This window comes from Prionailurus viverrinus, chromosome A1, assembly GCF_022837055.1.
Source record: "Prionailurus viverrinus isolate Anna chromosome A1, UM_Priviv_1.0, whole genome shotgun sequence".
NCBI lineage: Eukaryota > Metazoa > Chordata > Mammalia > Carnivora > Felidae > Prionailurus > Prionailurus viverrinus.
Genome location: NC_062561.1, coordinates 73,847,593 through 73,867,916, shown reverse-complemented (window position 1 = coordinate 73,867,916; position 20,324 = coordinate 73,847,593). Strand labels below are relative to the sequence as shown.

The following is a 20,324-nucleotide window of genomic DNA, read 5'->3' as shown; positions in this document are numbered from 1 at the left end:
ATCATATTTGAATGCTATTTATCATCTGTTGAAAGTAACCATATTCTTTCATACGACAATGAACTTAAAAAAGGTAACCTAGATTTTCAAATCAAAACTCACTGAAATACAGAAGAACTATACACTGAGGGCTATGCACCAAAAGCTAGCTGGTATTTTGTTCACGCAATAAATTAACATATACATCTTTTTGGTAATGGGACTATAAAACTATAATAATGATTATTTTTAAAATAAGAGCTTCACACGTATTTGCCCTGAAGATAGGGAGAAATGGGAAGAGGCAACTCTAGCTGCCACATCCTTTATATAAAGCTTTCCTAACCAAGTAATAATAACCTTCTTACTCATTTAATGGTTTCCTTACACAACCGAATCCAAACAAAATCCACCAAAACTCCCAGAAGAGCAACCAAAATATACAATAGAAAAAAATCCCAGCTATGCCTCTGTGATAAGCACCTTCTATTTTTAATGGGCTTCTAGAAGACCTTTTTCTCATTTTTTGAAGTAGTGGCTCTCAAGCCATTTTCAGGACGACCCAAAGATAAACAATCTATAGATAAAAAGAAACTCATTTTAGGAGTCTGATGAACGGCATTTCTTACTTTATTCTGTTTTCATTTTGAAGCTGGCTACATCATTAAATGAATGTACGTGGCCCACAGATGGGTCAAGATCTCAGCTAGAAATACTGGTCTACAGTGAAGCAGATAGTCTCTCTCCGGAAAGATGATTCCCAGTGGGGCGTTTTGTTTGGACAAAGTGTTTACCATTGCATAATAACATATACATTTCATAAGTCTTTTTAAATGAAAGAATTGTACCTGTTCTAAAATGGTGATTCCGTTTCACATCACTATGAATTAAGAAACAGTGTTATCTTTTGTTTATATCTTAAAATACAAATTCTCCGTGCAATGCTTCCTGCCTGAACATGAGAAATCATGAAAATGCTGACTGAGGCCAGTAGGTCTTCATCAGTGAGCTCACTGAATACCTACATCCCTTTCTCTAAGTACACCCCAAGTTGAATTCTGCCTTTTTTGAGTTCAATTTGGCTCCAGCAGTCAATCAGACATTGTCTAATAAGTTGCAGGGAAGTCTATCAGTCACACACGAGTTATGGTCTTAAACCTGCTCGTGCTCTTAGCATAAGTTTTAATTTTGGGTTGATGGTCCATATTTCCATTCCTCCTGCCCACTGCTCTGTGTCTGTTCTTCCAGAACTAAGACGACACCAGAGCAGGGAATACACTTTTTTTTTTTTTCAAATACCTTAATATTTTAATGATCAAATCTAATTTAAGAATGTTTTTAGACTTTAAAAATAATTGTTTTGGCTTATATAACTACAAAAAACAATTACATTCATTTCTCTGTAGGATTTTAGATATGCAAATTTCAAATATGACCATTTGGTATATCTGTAGTTAAGAAATGAATAGCACTAATTTTTTTTCTACACACATATAAAACAGGGGTCTTCCAGCAACTGATGGCAGGAAAGAAAACTTCAGGAAAGTAGTATGTCAACACTGATAAGCTAAAAGCACTACGCCGCAGAACTTAAAGAAAGGAAACTAAGGGACAGATTTTTTTTAAAAAAGATTACAGTAGTGACAGAAAAAAAGTTTAATTAATACGCAAATAAGGCTTTAAGACATCTTTTTTAAGAACTGACAATCAGTACCTTTTTAAATTTTCCTTGTCGTTTTGCTGCAGACTGCCCCTGGGAGTTAGAACGACATTCTGTAAGAAAACATGCACAGTCTACACAGGATGGAGACACCACCTCGGTCTAATTGTCTTCCGGTTTACGTCTCACCTGCATGTGTCACAGTGCTTAGAAGGGTCAGGTCTACGATCACAAAGGCAGGCTTTTCAAGAAAGCAACACTGCCACTCTCATTTTAATAAAAACGCACTCCAATACGTTACTCCTAAGGGCAAATGTTTTTCAACTCTGTATTCAAAAAATTGAGGACAGCAAAATCCATTAGTTATCAAAACACTCTCGAAAAACATTAAATTTAGTGGACGGTCCAGAGTCTGATTTCAAGGACATCACAATCACACACGCCCAGGCATCCTCATTCAAGGTGACCATGAAAGGCAGAAGTGTAACAGCAGTCACCTTCCCAACTACCACACCGGCGAGCAACGCAACTAGGGAGGTAAGAGTATAAACAATGTGCTACGAGTGTATGAACTCTGCACTTTTAGGTTTTTGCTCTCTTTCAGAACCATCGACCCCTCAAGGAGTTACCTCGGAAGTAGTAAATACAGTTAACCCCACACTTTTATCATTTAATTTCACAACTGCCTCTGAAAGGATGTAGCCAGGAAGTACTATCTCTCTCTGAACTGCTAAAAGTGCATTTTTAATAACAATGGTTTTCCAAGGAAGCAGATGTCTGAGAAGAGTTATCTGGGTGAGCATCCCAGTCTCCCCATCTGGGGAGCCCCACAGTGGAAACAGCCCTGCTGTCCAGGAAGCGAGGCCCACAAGAAAAGACTGCGCTAGGACTTCTTAAATCTGCATCTATGAATTCCAATGTCAGTGACTACTGATTCTCTTCAAATGACACTCAAGTGTATACATAAAAAAGTACAGTTGACCCTTGAACGACAGGGGGCTGGGGGCACCAACCCCCCACCAGTCAAAAACCCTTGTATAACTTCTGACTCCCCCGAGAACTTAACTACGAACAGCCTCCTGTTGACTGGAAGCCTTAATGATAACAGAAACAAGTAACATATCATTTTGTGTATATTCTTACATTAACGTAAGCTAGAGAAAAGAAAATGTTACTGGGAAAATCATAAGGAAGAGAAAATACGTCTACAGGATTGAACTGTATTTAGCAACGTAACAAAACAAAACACCCACAGAGAATTTGACCCGTGCAGTTCAAACCTGTGTTGTTCATGGGTCAACTGCAGTATCCACTGAAATGAGACTCAAGAAATATCAGGGCAAACGAGTTTTTCAAAGCACAAAATTCCTGAATTATGCTTCTGTGACAGTGATAAGTGACCTTTGGTTCAACAGTGGCAAGAAGTTTAAGTATACTTGTTAAGATGCATGAGATCTATTCATTTTGGTAACGGCATTTATGGACTCCAGTGTCAGGTGGTAGGCTACTATTAAAGAACTAATGCTAGGGAGAAAAGCAAAACTGTAAGAATGACAACTTTCACTGGCACTGAGCTAACATGATGACAGAAGGTGACAGACCCATATAGATAATAAATTTGTAATGAAAACAGATGGAAAAGTTAAAACAGGTACCTATCAAATTGTAACATTTATCTCTAAAATGTAACAACCAGAAGTATGTCTTTAATAACATAATTTTGAAACTATAAAGGCAATGCCAAAAGAAGTATCTTGTAATTATCTATACAATTATGCAAAATTCCAAGAAAGAAAGGTGTGGACTAGTGAAAAAAAAATACTGTTCATTAGAAATAATCATTCTGTTTTCTCAAAGTAACCCTAGAAGATCTGACTTATTTCTAGATCCACAATATTATGTCGGTTAAGATCATATAAAATGTTCTAATTTTAAACGTCCCATTCACTTAAGCCAAGTTTAACCTACATGAGTCACAGGAAATTCAAGTGTATTAGCCATGCAACGTAGGGTCAGTTCTGAACCCGAGTACTTAGGCTTAGGAAAAAGAATAGTAAGTATTTTAAAATATAATCAAGTATTAATTGACTTTTCCAGTAATTTGGGAAAAAAAACTACCAATTCCCCCCCCCCCAAGGAGATCTTCTCTTTTTTCTCTTTTACCCATTCTAAAGTGTGGGATTAATTCCCATCTTTCAAAGAAATGGAAATTTTGGAATAGGTAATTTCAGTATTAAAAAAAATGGATACTTACAGCTTTCTTTCCAAGTTCAGTCTTTGATAACGTTAAGGATCCTGCAAGGTAGCATCCAGGTCCTGCCCCTTTAGGTATTCTAATACAAAAGTTTAAAAGAGAAAAAAAAGGAACTAAAGAAAAAGTCTCACAAAGGTAATCGGAGTAAACCATCAAAACAACTGTAATCTGAAATAATTCCCGTAGCTCAGATTTCAAAAATCAAAGGGAGAAATCATCTTAGTCTAAAACAGTATGTGACAATATACTGTAAATTTAGCCCAATGTAATGAACTCACATAAAAACAGTACAGTATTTAGGACAGACATTAACTGTAAGCAACGCTGCCACTTACTTGTCATCGGGTAAGGAAGTAACAAAGAATGGTTGATTATATTTGGGTGGTAATGTCAAATTACTTGATTTCTTCTTTCCTAGAAGTGCAAGGCTATGATTTTCATGAATATCTAAGCTCAAGGTATTAGACAACCTATGAGAAACAATAAATGGAAGATCTTTAAGACGTTCCAAATCACTGATCTGCTCATGACGGATCTGTAGTCGAATTGTATAATCTCCTTTTTCCAGTTTCAAAGAATACTAAAAAAGACAAAGAACATTGGGAAAAGTACGGGTTAGCCAAGTAAATGGAACTCAGAGTAAGAGAATAAGCAGGAACAATCAGCACACACAGAGCATGCACACACTTGCCTGCACACCAGGGCTGAGAGCACCATGTGAACCGTCCACGGCCACGTGCAGACTAAAGGGTAAGGGAGCTGCGGGCGGAAATGCCTCCCAAGCCCTCACTTTGCCACGACAACAGGCTATGCTCATTCTCTCAGCTACACCAGTGTCTGCTCAAGACTGACGAGAGCCATGATTTTCTAGTTTGTGAGTCTTTAGAACATGGATAAAACGTCACCAAACCTAGCAAAACTGAGGTGCTGTATAATATCTAAGACCAATAACGCGCACGTGTGTGCGTACACAGCGGGTCGTCTTTATCTTACAGCCAGAACGCCGCGCCTCTTTATCCCAAACAGGGAGAACAGGGAGCCAGCAAAGATCGAGGAGTACAAATCCACTACGTTTCACCCAGTCAGCCTGTTCAGGAGCGTGGAACGCCATATCCTGCATCGGCACTTTCTCTCGAGGAGATTGTAAACAATAAAGTAATGGCACCGTGTAACCCAGTCTGCACTGAGGAGGTGGGGGGGGGGGGGGGGGGCTGGGATTGCTTTGAGAAAAAGGAAATCATTTCCTGACTAGTGAATTGAAAAAAACCTGCGCAAATTATTTTCATTATCTGGCATAAGATTATAGATGTTACAGGAAATACCTCATTTCTTGGTAACGATATTTTAATCGGATGAAATTTCTACAAACTGTTTGAATAAAAGATTTTTTCCCCTTGAGACAATCGTACCAAGCACAGTGCTTGGCATACAGTAAGTGCTGAGTAAACAGCCATGTCAGGAAGAAATGAATGTCAAAGTTCTAGTAAACTGAAGACACTGCTGTAGTGCTTTTCACCAAGTTCAGACCTGGGATCATTTCAAGGTGCTCATATGACCTTAGATGATCCGCTTTCAGCCTTCAGATGGGTGGAAGCAGTGGGAAGGAAGGAGAAATACTTAAAATAAAAAGCTATGCCAGCCAGCGTCTGCAGGCATCACCCGTGCCCTCCTCTACCCCAAAACTTGAATCAGCTGACTTTACATGGCTGAGAGGTTGTCACAGTCTATTTTATACAAGACAACTAACTGAGCTTCGACTGGTATGTCAAAGAAGTAAATACAAAACTATATGATTAAAAAAAAAAAAAAAACAACAGAAAAACACAAATTACCATAAACAAGAAATCAGAAATTCATTATCTCAGGAAACAGCCTCTGTTAATTCTAAAAATCACTACTGATTTCATACCTGATGTGGATAGGCATCTCCCGAACCCATTTGTCTTTTGTTCTGGTCAAATATAATCCACAGTTGGCTGTCAAATTCTGATTCATACAATAGTTCACAAAGTAGTGGGCAGCTTGGAGTTACTTCCCCACTCTTGGGCTACAAAAAAAATACGAATGATTACTTGACATGATTTACGTGATTTCTGATGTAGATCTGCAAAACTGTTATTGATGAGATTTTTACATTAAAAGTATTAAAAACAGGGGCGCCTGGGTGGCGCAGTCGGTTAAGCGTCCGACTTCAGCCAGGTCACGATCTCGCGGTCCGGGAGTTCGAGCCCCGCGTCAGGCTCTGGGCTGATGGCTCAGAGCCTGGAGCCTGTTTCCGATTCTGTGTGTCCCTCTCTCTCTGCCCCTCCCCCGTTCATGCTCTGTCTCTCTCTGTCCCAAAAATAAATAAATGTAAAAAAAAAAAAAAAAAAAAAAAAGTATTAAAAACAGGGCGCCTGGGTGGCTCAGTCGGTTAAGCATCCGACTTCGGCTCAGGTCATGATCTCAGTTTGTGAGCTCGAGCCCCGTGTTGGGCTCTGTGCTGACAGCTTGGAGCCTGGAGCCTGCTTTGGATTCTGTGTCTCCCTCTCTTTCTGCCCCTCTTCTGTGCTCTCTCTCTCAAAAATAAATAGACAATAAAAAAAAAAAGTAAAAAAAAAAAGTATTAAAAACATTTCCTTTTGGTAACCGATTTTTAAAATGCAGAACATCCAATATTTTGGCAGTAATAAAAAATATTTCTCCTTTATGAGCTTTTAAAAATACAAACCCAGCTATTTGTATGCATTAATGAATATAATATGTATCCTTCAGGACCTCTAATTACTTGATAAAACTGAAATTTGACAATTCACCGAAATCAATCATCTCCTAAACACTAAAACCAAATTCATATTATGTTCCAATAAGCATTCTGCTGAAATCTTACTGGTCCTACATAAATTCTCAGATCCCACATTTACACTAGTCTCAACTACCTTTTACTACTCATTCAACCCAAGAGTTATTCCGACTTCTCATGGTTTTAATGTATGCTTCAGAGAAAGCAGTCAGGCCATCTGCCATAATCAGAAGGCATCTGGCATTGATGAGACGTCTAACCACTGAACAGTTATCAGTGATTACAAACACTAAGGTTCAAAGGCAAAGTTACCACTAAATTAGAGTTTATGACTTCAGACCCAAATGGGACTTAGATCGTTACAAATCATTACTTTCCAAAGAATAATTCCAAATTAGCCACAGTTAATTACTTGACTCTTTGATACACACACGCACATGCACACACACACTCAATCCCTTGTCCTTCCATTTTTGACTTTATGATTCATGAACAAAACCCAGAAGTTCATTTTAAGGTTATACTTCATTATATAAACACTTACTTGATGAAAGTTATAGGTCAGGATCATCTCATAAAGCTGACGATTATTTGGCAAAACATCTCTTGATCCTAAAGGTTTTGTTTTTGCACTCAGTGGTCTGTAATTAGACAAATGTGTAACTGATTTAAGAGTTCATTCACTGAGACCAATGAAACTATAATCAACAAAATCTATGACGTGTCACAATAAGTGACAATGAACATTCTTAAGCTCTGTATATCTTATTATATTTTCAGTATATCTTATAGTATTTTAATATAGTATTCACGTAGAGAATTCTCTACTGACTGAACCACAGCAATACATAGTTTAAATCTTGTGAGGTTACAAAAACATTTTCAAATGTCAACACATAGTCAACACGTAACCAGATCCCAATATTGGGGCAACTGCTAACACTGTCGAAGTAGAGACAGGTTTTGACTCGCACCCTCCTGTCCAAACTGCAGATGGCAACGCACACATCACAGGCTGGGTCCCGTAGGGGCCACACCCAGAGCTTTACTTCCATGTTATTTAAGGCTGGAAGCTACTGCTGGGGCTGCCTCCTTGAGGGCTGCCAGGATTCCTAGGCTGGAAAGTCAGAAAGTGCATTTGTATTTCCAGCACTCAGATGATTTAAGAAGATGACTCCTTTCAAAGAGTGTAAGAGATGTCCCCACTCCCCACCACACCGATGCTCAACATCTGCAGCCCTAAAACATTTAAAGATACCGCAGTGTCTGGACCCAGCTCTTCAAGGTTATGCAGGGAGCCAGATCTTCATACTTCAAGGAGGACTGAACATCAAAACGATTGATTCCTTCCGACGCATGCTACAAAGGATATTTATCAAGTTAGATTCTCAAACTTTGTTGATAATAAACCGTATTTTTAAACATTTGGACCTAAAATAGACAGTCTAACGCAAAGTCTGTAAACACCTATGAATAAAGACTACCGTTATTTCCAGAACCATAGGTAATCTGCACATTAACATTTAAACCCAACTAGTGAGATTATTTTTCCCTAATGCAAATAAGTGACGTTAAAAATGATGGAAACATGGAACTTACAATGTTTAACTGAGGAGCAGTACACACTATTCCATGGAAAGAAATGGTGTAATCGATATTGACATCACTGAGACTTGCCCACCAACGAGCAATGCAAAACTCAATTGCTTTCCCACCCTGTGAAGAAAGATGAAAATCAGAGATGTATAATTCCTTTCTCTCACTTTCCTTCAAAGTACACAATGTAAATAGTAGGTGTTTTAAAGCAATTCTAGCTTTCAAACTTTTCCTGTTTGTACAGCTATGTGTGGAGTTAGACGATTATGGTTGCAGAGATAGAGTACAGGCATTTATTTATTTATTTATTTATTAAAAAAAAATTTTTTTTTCAACGTTTATTTATTTTTGGGACAGAGAGAGACAGAGCATGAACAGGGGAGGGGCAGAGAGAGAGGGAGACAAGAATCGGAAACAGGCTCCAGGCTCTGAGCCATCAGCCCAGAGCCCGACGTGGGGCTCGAACTCACGGACCGCGAGATCGTGACCTGGCTGAAGTCGGACGCTTAACCGACTGTGCCACCCAGGCGCCCCAGAGTACAGGCATTTAAATACACAGTTATTTACTCAGAATCCTACAGTGCTTGTCATAAAAGATCTGAGGCAGCTTTTCAGAGTACATGAAATAAAACAATGATGAAAACAAACTGGAATAAAAACTTAGGGCCAAAGGAAAAGTTATAAGAACAATGATAAGAGGGGTATTTCAGCTTTGCAAGACCTATTCAATACCCACAGTTGAGTTGCAGGCTCAGAGCTGCCTGGCAATCAAGGCAAAATGAAACTACGGTCATTTACATCTTTCTCTTAGAAAAATTAAAAGCAAAAACTATTTGAAGCACTGAGTTTTAAATTAGGTTTTCTAGTACTCGGTGCGTTAGAAAGTTTAAAGATTGGTCACAGGACACTAACACATACAAGAAAAAGTAATCAGAAACATAAGATCCAGGAAAGATGATACAACTAACTGAAAACACTACGGAAACAGGTCTGAGAAAGAACGCCGGCTCCTGCAGAGGACAAATGACACCACGCAGGAGGGGCCCTGCCACGCGGCAGCCCTGCGGGTGGGAAGTGGCAACAGCTTCACCTCTACAGCAAAACAGCCTCATGGATTCTTAACTACGGGGCATTAATAATGCAACAAGTAGAAAACATGAAGAAAAACGTAAATGAGGAAATGATCTGTGTGACAAGGAAAACAATCCACTTCGGGGTCCATGTCGCAAGGCATCAGAACCTAGCAGACCAGCACTTTTCTTCACTAAGTTATCGAAGAGTTCAAACAATATTTACCTCCTGCTTGGTCTCCACTAACCCACCAAGACTACCCACCTTCCTACTTTACTTATTCAGCATCAATAAAATATGCAGTCCCAATATGCTCTATACAAACTATAAAACCAAATTCAAATACTTAGGTTTGGCCCACAACAAAAATAAAAAACGACATCATTTTAGGATTTCAAACTATTAATTGAAACTTACTAAGACAGGAAAAGCTTCAGTCAATGTCCCTTTTTCCGGAAGGGAACAGAACTTATAGAATTCATGACTTCGATACGCCCTCTGCTTCACCAGCTGCACTGCGTGGAGAACAAACTTGGCCGACACCTCAGAAGAGCACGAACACACAGTCACCTCTAGAGTCAGATGGGGGGAGAGCAAAGCTTTAAACTGATAGGATTTAAAAAAAGACATACAAGTATTTTAATAATGCCAACTTTTTAGAAAACGACATTATTGCCAATAAAATAATATACTCAAAGGAAATGCGCAGATTTTCTCAAAAACAAAGAATCAACAGAATGAATAAAGATAAAAGGGTAGAAGACTCGACTACGGAAAAGAAACAGAACAGCATTAAAATGAGCAGCCGCCATGCTGCAAACTCCAAACACCATGGAACAGCAAGCTGTCCACAGATGGACACGATTACACAAAACACTGCTCCCCTCTGTTGCTATGAGGAAACTTGCTTTAGCTGAGGACCAATCAATTCCTGATAAAGGATTTTAATTTTGGAAACCTCTACTTGTTACCATACCTAAAGTCCATTAGTATCTATTTCTTCAACTTCACTGACAACTTTTCCTAGTCTCTCCCTCCCGTCTGCTTCTAGAAAGTATGACTGTCAGAACTGCATGTGCTTAGCTTTATTCTGAGGCTGAGCTGGAGGCAAAGCCACAATCCCTGTGAGGCAGAATCAGCATCTTATCTAATGAACACCCACTCTAATACAGGAAACTTAGAGCAAGGCTTAGTCTCTGGTTCCCAAGGTCAAGTGGGCACAGAGCTCTGTGAACCTAATCAATTGCTAAGAATACAAAACCTAGTGTTAGGACAATATTTCTAATTATTTGAAATAGGAATCATCTGTTGTACATTTCTGGGTTTTGTTGTTTTTTGCCCCCCCCCCCACCTCCCACCCCATTTTACCGAGATACAGTGTATTTGTTATTGACAAATGACATTGTGTGTAAGTTTAGGGTGTACACTGTGGGGATTTGATACACACACATATATTGTAAAACGGCTATCACAATAAGGCTAGTTAATACATCCATCACTTCACACACTTACCAATTTGTTTTGTGGTTGTGAAAATATTTCAAACCTGACTTTTAGCAAATTTCAAATACATAATAAAGAACAGTTCACCACAGTTACTGTGTTAGACATTAGATTCCTTGAACTTATTCACCTTGTAATTGAAAGTCTGTACCCTTGACTGCCATCTTCCCGTTTCCTTGCCCTCCCCCAGCAAACTGCTGATCTAAGACTGCTATATGCTCTGAGCTACTTCCATTCTGGATCATCCAATAAATTCCTATAAAAATAACCCTGTTTTCAATAGCAACCTGAACAAATCATAATTAGAGCATTATAATTACTGGCATTAACTGTTAAAAAGATATCAGATTCAATACTAATCAACCATAGATTTTCCTTTAGTATTATTAGTGTACATTTTATCAGAGCTCAGTATTAGACAATTCCATGGGCCCTATATGGGCGGTAGCCCAGAGTTCTCAACAATACAGCTCTGACTCTAATCATTAATAGACAAAGTATTATTCTAAACTAAGTTAAAAAGGGGCGCCTGGGTGGCTCAGTCAGTTGAGTGTCTGACTTCAGCTCAGGTCATGATCCCACAGTTCGCGGGTTCAAGCCCCGCGTTGGGCTCTGTGCTGACAGCTCAGAGCCTGGAGACTCCTTCCGATTGTGTCTGTCTGTCTCTCTCTGCCCCTCCCCTGCTCGTGCTCTGTCCCTGTCTCTTCAAAGAATAAAAAATGTTAAACTAAGCTGAAAATTTGAATATTAAAACATCTTAAAATAGCCTAGATGATTTGATGTATGAATCAATGCAAAATAGTACAAGATCTTATTAATGTTTTAAATCTAACAGCAAATCTAGAGTGTCAGAGGTAGTACTGTCAGGAGAAAGGCCCATACTAGAGATACACAAACTTTCTGTGGTCCAATCCCAGCAAGGATAGAATGTACATAAAGGTAAGTGGTCAGGACGGACTCAAATGTTACTTACCAGCCCATGTTGCACCCTCAGGAACTTCAATAAAATGCCTTCGAATTTGACCAGGTTTAAAATGTATATCTGTCAAGGCTAGATCATAATGTGATGATTCGTTTACTCTGAAAATAAAAATAAACAGCTAAATGTGACACTGTCACAAAAATGTCTTTATATTATAAGCCCACCGGTACTCTAGATTTTAACATTAGAAATAAACACAGTTCATTGGAAATAAACACAGGGATTTAAAAGCTGGTTACAAAACAGTTAGCACAGTAGCCTCATTTTTGCAACATGTTAGTAGTGATAAGCTCTGGATAGCCCAGGATAGTGATTTTTCTCCTATTTACTTGTCTGCTACAATCTGTCTGGAAGACACACATACATGGGTCCTTCATTCACAGGATTTCCCAATTACTAGAATCTAAACTATCGTGAGTCCTAAATATTAAAATCAAACGTAATGTTTTGTGTCACTGATATGGTCTTTTTTTTTTTTTTTTTAAGTTTATTTATTTATTTTTGAAAGAGTGTGTGAGCGGGGGAGGGGCAGAGAGGGAAAAAGAATCCCAACCAGGTTCTAGGCTGTCAGCACAGAGCCTGATGAAGGGTTAGATCTCACAAACCATGATATCATGACCTGAGTGGAAATCAAGAGTCGGATGCTTAACTGACTAAGCCACTCAGGTGCCTCGTCACCGATACTGTCTTATAGCTCTGAGACTGGTATTAAACCTCTTTATATAGCTTCAAAATACGCCATGCTATAATGACACAGTAAAGAAGAAAAGTACTTTCACAGCATTTTTGTAAGAAATCAATGACACATAAAAGTCAAATATGTAATTACCCACTATGGAAACCTAAAGAGTATGCTAAGGATAAATTGTAGTCAGTGTGACAAACATTTAATGAGTGCCTACTATACCTATGGGGTCCTGTTGTTAGGAGCTTCAAATACAACACTGAATAAAATATTTTCCTTTGCCCTAGTCAGTCTGGAGGAGACAGAAAAACCACCAAAAACATTTAACATAATATGCTTGGGGTAGATAGGAAGTGTTAGCAGTAAAGAAAGAAAAGGTACTTGGTTCGTGGAAAAGCTTCCTGAAGGAGATGATGTCTCAGCAAATTCCTGAATCTTCTATATTATTTTGTCTAACTTCCTACTGGACTTCCAGGGAAAATCTGAGAATTTAAGTGTTCTGTAATTTCTCCATGTGTATGTCACTTTTTATCTCCAGAATCTCATCCTAGGTATCTTACAGGCTGAGACCTAGGGCATATTTAATATTTACCAGTGTAACTAACTCAGTAGAAACCATTAACTGAGAACTTCCCGTTGTTTCCAGAATTCCCATCTCGATCTCATACTTCATCTACTAAACAATTTGTTTTGTTCCGAATATACTATGTAATGGGCTCCACACAGGAACTCGTAGGATACAGTCCCTGTGTCTTCAGCGGGCTCACAGTCCAATGGGGTAAACTAACATTGACCATAATGGCTAAAGCCTGTACTGCAGGCACGTAAAAAGTGCCATGAGGCAGCCAGAAGGGACTGCCTTCGCCTGGGGATGACCAGGAACATGCCAGTCTGAGGAAACCTGGGCGACGGCACCAGTGAGTGGAAACGTGCAGCTGGGTGGATGGGGTGATAGGAAATGCTGGTTTTGAAGGATCAGTGCTTGCTGTTTTAAAGAGCATTGATCCTTGGGAATGCCACCAATATATCTTAAACAGGAAGCGGTACGATCAGATCAGAGTTCCTAGGTTCTGGGGTGAAAGACAAGATGGGAAGGGAAGAGTCTGGAAACAGTAGGTGATGGGACGAAACAATACCACCAACCGCAGACGGATCAGACCGGGCACAGCGCTGGGGCAGGGCACATGAGACGTCCCCAGGTATTCTCACAGTCAACAAGCGATACAAAGACTATGTGCCACCCTGAACTTCGAGCAAGAAGCAGAACTAAAGCCCAGTTACCTGATTCTGGTCTATCAATCCTTTAAAAGTTCACCCTATTTCCATAAATAGCCACGAAAAAGTTCCATGTAACAACAGCTGCGGTAACTCGTTACTTACTTGGCCGCTACCACTGCAGTGATTGGAACTCGGAACAGAGGACCTGCGTTAGGGGAGGCTATGTCATAGCCACACACCTAAAAAAAAAGAGGAAGTTTCAGTATCCATAAACCTTTACAAGAGAAAAAAAGGTAAAATCTATTCACAGAGTAAAGTAATCGAATATTAAAACTTAAAAGCCTTAAGCACGAGCGGACACCACTTTTCTGATGTCGGGTCACATAATTAATGGCAAAATAACAAATGCATGCATACCCACCCTTAACTAATTCAGACCAATGGGAACACAGACTGCCACATAAGGTACTTTTACACATTTTAAAGAGTATTTAGAAAGGAAAATGGAGATGCACCAATACCTCTGTATAATGCAATCCTTCTCTTAAGCCCCTGGGATCCACACGTATGTTTATGTGTCTACACTGATTCATGAGTTCCAAATGGCTGGGACACTGAACCCAAGATGAATTTGAAGTTAAAGCTAAATGAAGCTGAAGGGATATTTTTTCAGAGTTTTCTAGCATTAAAAAGACCAAAAATTAAAGATTAGTACTTTTTTCCTTTTCTTCCATTTTCAAAAGTTCTACCTTCTCTTAAAACCTAACGAATGAGTTTAGTCAATTGTAAAAATGCACTAGGACATGGGCTTCTAAAACACAGCTTAAATAACAGCCACAGGACCTTCCTAGGCTGTAGTGCACCTGTGATCTGTTCACGTTTTACCCGCGTGGCCACAGCCTCACGACAGGGTGTTTTCATGACTATGTGCCATCTGACCCAAAGGAAGATGCCAAGGATACAGTGGTGACCATTCTGTTCCTACCTCCAAGAGCTGTGGTTCTGGCTAGCTGCTTCTGCCACCCACTCTCTGACCGAACCTCTCTGTCTTACACCCAAGCAGTCAAAGTGGCAAAGAAAAGGAACCTGATGCTTGATTGTCCACAATTTAATACAACTCTGGGTCACTGAAGGCCTAGGCTACTGTTTTCCTCTGTAGTCACCAGACTCACTGAATTGCCATGATATCAGGACCCTACCTGCAATCGCATCTCCCTAAACTATGTAAGATTTAAGATAATAATATTGGCAATTCATGTTTTCTCTTTAGAACGTTAACCCAAATGGCCTTTCTCTCGTACGATACTATTCATTCAAACCACAAATGTGAGCACCTCAGCTTACTGTCCATTTATTACTTACCGGTATTTTCCGGAAATACAGGTTCAATGCCAACGCCATGATCTGAAGGTGCGGCCACCTGAACGGGATCTCGGAGGTAGATGCCTCGGTTATTTCCAACAGTAACAGTGAAACCTAATTTATTAGCAAATGACGTATTCTGAATGAGGTAGTCATAGGCTTTATCAACCTAATTAAAAAAAAAAAAAAAGTAAAACATCAATGGTTGGGTCAAGAAAATATTAACAAATCACCAACTTGATTTCGGTTGTAGCAAAGTACAGGCAAAAAGTCTGTACATTCGCCTAAGAGGACAAGTCTACCTTTTCAGACACAACACCAGTTCAACCACCCCCGCAACCCCACTCCACTCTCTGGACTCACATCACTATTCCCAAGTGACCAAAGTTAGGGACTCCTCCATACGCCGTTACAGTGACAGCTTCTGCCCTTGACCTCTTCGCTTTGAATTTCTACCCTGTGTGTCCTACATCTACTGTATTTCTCTTACTGCAACAAATCTGTCTTAGCTACAAAATCTGCTTCATACCCTGTTTGCTTACCAGCTCGGAAACTATTACGATCACGTAACGTAGAATTAGATCAATTCAATCACTGTTATTATATGAAATATTATCCAGTAATAGCTAAGGCTGCATCTTGATTAGCAATCCATTTTTCACACACACAACACTACCTGAATAATACCATGTCCTTGGGCAAATACTTCTATATTGTCAGCCTTCACGGCAGTGTTTTCTAGAGCCCTTCTGACTGAATGAACCGTATAGTTAACATTATTAGCTTTCAGACCTGAAATGACAAAGCAAAAGCAAGAAAAGGAGTATTAGAGAGTCTGCTACTTGAAATCTCTTTCCCTCACCAGCAGCAATAACACACACATTTCTCGGCTTTAACATGCCCATTTCTTAATCTTTTTTAAAAACCTGAACTACAACAGTCTGACTCAAGCTGCTAGCATCACGCACAGATGTCATTCAACAAAAATCACTTGATGCCCATTATGCTGTGGCATTAGTGCCCTCTCTGCAGAGGAGATGCCAAAGGCATTCAGGTGACACTTTCATTAAAACACTGCTGGTCCAATGCTCGCCAGCAGTACCAACACTCACCAGCCTCCCTGCGTGTTACAAACGCCAAGGGAGCTTAAAACAAACAAGCGAGACAAGATGCTGAGGCCTCACTACAGCTCAATTACTTCAGCATCTTTGAGACTGGATCCCAGGCACTGATACTAACAGCCTCCCGGGTGATGCCAGGAGTAGCTAGCTGGGAAGGACTGTTCTGTGAGAAGGACACGGAGGTCACCAATTTGTCAGCCTTGTGTTGAAGATTGTTGTTAGAGATAAAAGGTGAGTAATATAGCATTCCTTTTTTTTTTCCCCCTAATGTTTATTTATTTTGCAGAGACAGACACAGAGAGAGAGAGAGAGAGAGAGAGAGAGAGAGAGAGAGAGAGAGAGAGAGAGAGAGAGATACAGACAGAGCATGAGCAGCGGAGAGGCAGAGACAGAAAGATAACAGAATCTGAAGCAGGCTCCAGGCTCTGAGCTGTCAGCACAGAGCCGGACACAGGACTCGCACTCACAAACCACAAGGGCATGACCTGAGCCGGAGTTGGACGCTTAACCAAGCCACCTAGGAACCCCAAGTAATATAGCATTCCTGCCAACCGCAGAGCTCATCAAGCATGTGTGCGCTTATCATACTGTAGGAGATGAGAATGTGGAAAGATGCTGCTGCCAGAGCAAATCAAGAAAGTGGCTAATTTTGTCAGTGAGAATCCAAAAGAAGGTGAAGCTCTATCAGGCGAAGGAAGATGTGAGTTGAATCTTACCAGAACGCACATGAGTCTGTAAGGCCAAAACATGGCACAAAGGAGTTCTGGGCAGAGAGAATAATACGTGCAAGGACCGGAAGCATGGAGCAAACTTAAATACCTGATGTGGTTGAAAGGGGCTAGAAATGAGGGCAGAGGGTCCTTGGACTTCATGAGAGGAGCACTCCTGAAGTGGAATCTTTGCAACAACCCGGTGACCATAACTGAGTCCCAGTCAATGCCCATGCCACCCAATTTATCCTGTGAGCCTCCGAACACCACCCCAGGAACTCCTACCACCCTTCCCACTTTACTTATCTCCACGGCAATATTCATTACCTTTTAACACATAAGATAAACTACTGGTAATTCTGTTTATAGTCTGTCTCCCACAGCTGTAATATAAACTCCACAGGGGCAAGTACTTTTGAGCCATAATAATGCTCAATGGTCATTAACAGCCAATAAATATATTTGTTGAATGAACAAATGCACATTTAAATAATTATAATCACATAATTTTTCTCCACCTTAAACTTTACTTTGGGCCAGAACATTACCAATTCTACACAATTTCTCACCACGAGAACTTCAGAAAACACAAACATCTGTCTGCAAAAAGGTAAATTTGTTCAATTATTTTTTATGGCTAATACCTGACTTCATATTATGCTATAGACTTAAGATTCACCATCACTTTACTGGAATTTAGAAACAGTACCAAGTCAGACTGAGCAGAGCACTAAGCAACGTCCTTACCAGAAAGTATCAGGGCGATGCCTCCACACGCATTAGGAGAAGACATGGATGTCCCATTCATTAGCTGAGTTCCTCTCAATGTCCAGTTAGGGACAGAAGCAATGGCTCCTCCTGGTGCACTGATACTCACTCCTAGGGCCCCATCGGCACTGAATGAAAAGCCATTAAAGTTTGCTTATGATGGTTGAGGACTCGATAAACATGGGCATTCATGAAAATGCCAGTGGTCAAATAAATCTAGAGTACAATACCACGGATAATTTGTAGTATCAGAATCAATCGGAAAAAAATAACCAGCACAGCTATTTCTCCATTATATAGCAATTATTTTCCCTATAAATGAACAAAATCTGTGTGTGTGTCCGTGTGTATCTGGGGTTATGTGTAAAAGATATCAGGTATATTTACAGAGGGAAAATAAATGTCATTGCTCAGATTCCTTAATGAATGTATTTTATTGTATGCAATAAGTGGAAGCTTTGCCTTTGTCTAAAATTTAATACATCATTGTCCAAAAGAAATATGTGGGACACATGGGGCATTTAAAACTTTCCAAAAGCCCCACTTAAAAAAAGCTAATGTGGGGCACCTGGGAGGCTCAGTTGGTTGAGCGTCTGACTTCAGCTCAGGTCACGATCTCATGGTTCAGAAGTTCGAACCCTGTGTCGGGCTCTGTGCTGACAGCTCAGAGCCTGCTTTGGATTCTGTGTCTCCCTCTCTCTTTGCTCTTCCCCCACTCACATCCGTCTCTCAAAAATAAACAAACATTAAAAAAAATTTTTTTTAAAAGCTAACAAGAAAACTGGTAAAATTCCTTTTAATAATGTATTTTATTTAAACCAATGTATCCAAAATATAATTTCAGTATGTAATTGGTAGAAAAAAATGAGTTAATTTATATTCTTTTTTGAAATAAGTCTTGAATATCTGACACACACCCTTCCAGCACATCTCAATTCAGACTAACCTCGTGGGACTTGTGGCTGTCACCCTGGACAGCTCAAGTCAACACGGCCACCTTGTTTAGGGCTTTGACTGCACAAGATCTAATGAGATAAAGTCCACAGAGCTCATCGCACAGTCGGCAAACACAAACTTTGCCCTGTGCCCCAAGCAAAGGAATAACATGACACACTCCTGTGGCCTCTCTGGAAGAGTGGCCATAAATTCCCCATAAATTGTTGGCCTCTCCCTCCTACCACCCTTCCTCCCACTGACTGAACTATTTTTATTCCTGGCTAGGAATACTAGTGCAATTTGGTTTCAAATTTATACAGAGCTGAAAGCAATGCAAATAAGATCCTCCTCCTGAAATAGGCCAGTGCTCCCCGCCCCCCACCCCCCCCCCCTTTAGTGAATACCTTAAAACAAATACCGCCAGGTAAATAAATATCTGTTGACCTGGAAAGATTTTCATATGGTATTACTGAGTAACAAAGGTTATGGAGGTGCCTGAATCATGTGATCTCGCATTTATGTACAGGAGGAGAGTAACTAAAAGAATGTCCTTGAAAATGTCCCCATGTGATCTGCACCATCTATATTGTCTATCGATACTCACAACGAGCATGTGGCATTTCACAACTGGAAAAAAGAACTAGAAAAGTCATGAATTCTAACTACTTCCTGCTTCTCTGTAGTCATTTCCCACTACTCTGTTAAAGTGGCTAATCATAAAACATTTAGTAAGTATTCCAAAAAGGGTTCCATGATATGTAAATACAGTTTTCATTAAAAAAAAATAAAATTTGGGGGCTCCTGGCTGACTTACTGGGTATAGAGCGTGCAACTCAATCTCAGGGCTGTGAGTTCAAGCCTCGTGTTGGGTATGGAGTCTACTTTAAAAACATTCTTTTTTTTTTTAATTAAAAAACATTTTTCAACATTTGTTAATTTTTGAGAGATGAAGAGAGACAGAGCATGAGTGGGGGAGGGGCAAGAGAGAGGAGACGCAGAATCCAAAGCAGGCTCCAGGCTCTGTGCTGTTAGCACAGAGCCTGATGCAGGGCTTGAACCCACGGACCGCAAGATCATGACCCAAGCCAAAGTCGGGCACTTAACTGACTGAGCCACCTAGGCGCCCATATAAATATTCTTTATATAAACCTTACATATTCCTTACCAAAAAAAAAACTTTACATAAACATTATGTAAGTATCCTTAAATAGTGATGATGTTCTTCTAAAATACAATAGGCAATACAAATTCAAAACATGCTTATGTAGACTTTGTTTGGTAATGTGTCTTTTAATAAATATGCCATATTTGGGGCACTGGGGTGGCTCAGTCAGTTAAGCGTCTAACTCTTGATCTCAGCTCAGGTAATGATCTCACAGTTCATGGGATAGAGCTCTGCGGCAGGGCTCTGTGCTGACAGCATGGAGTCTGCTTGGGATTCTTGGTACCCGCCACCCCACCCCCCCCCCCCCCCCCCCCGCCAACTTGCACACATGCTCTAAAAATAAACTTAAAAAAATTTGTTAGGAAAAACCAAATGTGCCATACTTGCAAATACCAGGAAGTCAAGTAAATTCTGTATGTCTAACAACCTTTCCTGACAAAGAAGATTTTTCAAATAGTACACAGAATGTGCTTCATTCAGTGATGATGAGTCAAGGTTTTAGACTTCATATCCTAATAATTAAATCTAACAG

General features: G+C 39.9%; 1 protein-coding gene across 8 annotated transcripts in view; it reads right to left on the bottom strand.

Moving 5' to 3' along the window:
- Nucleotides 1-20,324, bottom strand: part of TPP2 (tripeptidyl peptidase 2) — a 68,584-nt gene that overhangs the window by 15,923 nt on the left and 32,337 nt on the right. For 5 of the 8 annotated variants that reach the window (XM_047853447.1, XM_047853403.1, XM_047853432.1 and 2 more), the window contains exons 11-24: nt 17,671-17,819; nt 15,769-15,884; nt 15,093-15,261; nt 14,252-14,409; nt 13,893-13,969; nt 11,819-11,925; nt 9,760-9,914; nt 8,275-8,391; nt 7,934-8,034; nt 7,220-7,316; nt 5,803-5,940; nt 4,229-4,473; nt 3,894-3,972; nt 1,694-1,732 (exon numbers count right to left, since the gene is read on the bottom strand). In XM_047853447.1, the coding sequence (XP_047709403.1) occupies nt 1,694-1,732; nt 3,894-3,972; nt 4,229-4,473; nt 5,803-5,940; nt 7,220-7,316; nt 7,934-8,034; nt 8,275-8,391; nt 9,760-9,914; nt 11,819-11,925; nt 13,893-13,969; nt 14,252-14,409; nt 15,093-15,261; nt 15,769-15,884; nt 17,671-17,819 (1,747 nt within the window). Of the gene's footprint in view, nt 1-462; nt 557-1,693; nt 1,753-3,893; nt 3,973-4,228; nt 4,474-5,802; nt 5,941-7,219; nt 7,317-7,933; nt 8,035-8,274; nt 8,392-9,759; nt 9,915-11,818; nt 11,926-13,892; nt 13,970-14,251; nt 14,410-15,092; nt 15,262-15,768; nt 15,885-17,670; nt 17,820-20,324 lie in introns of all 8 variants that reach the window. The other 3 variants (XM_047853413.1, XM_047853439.1, XR_007151038.1) reach the window with 2 other exon arrangements.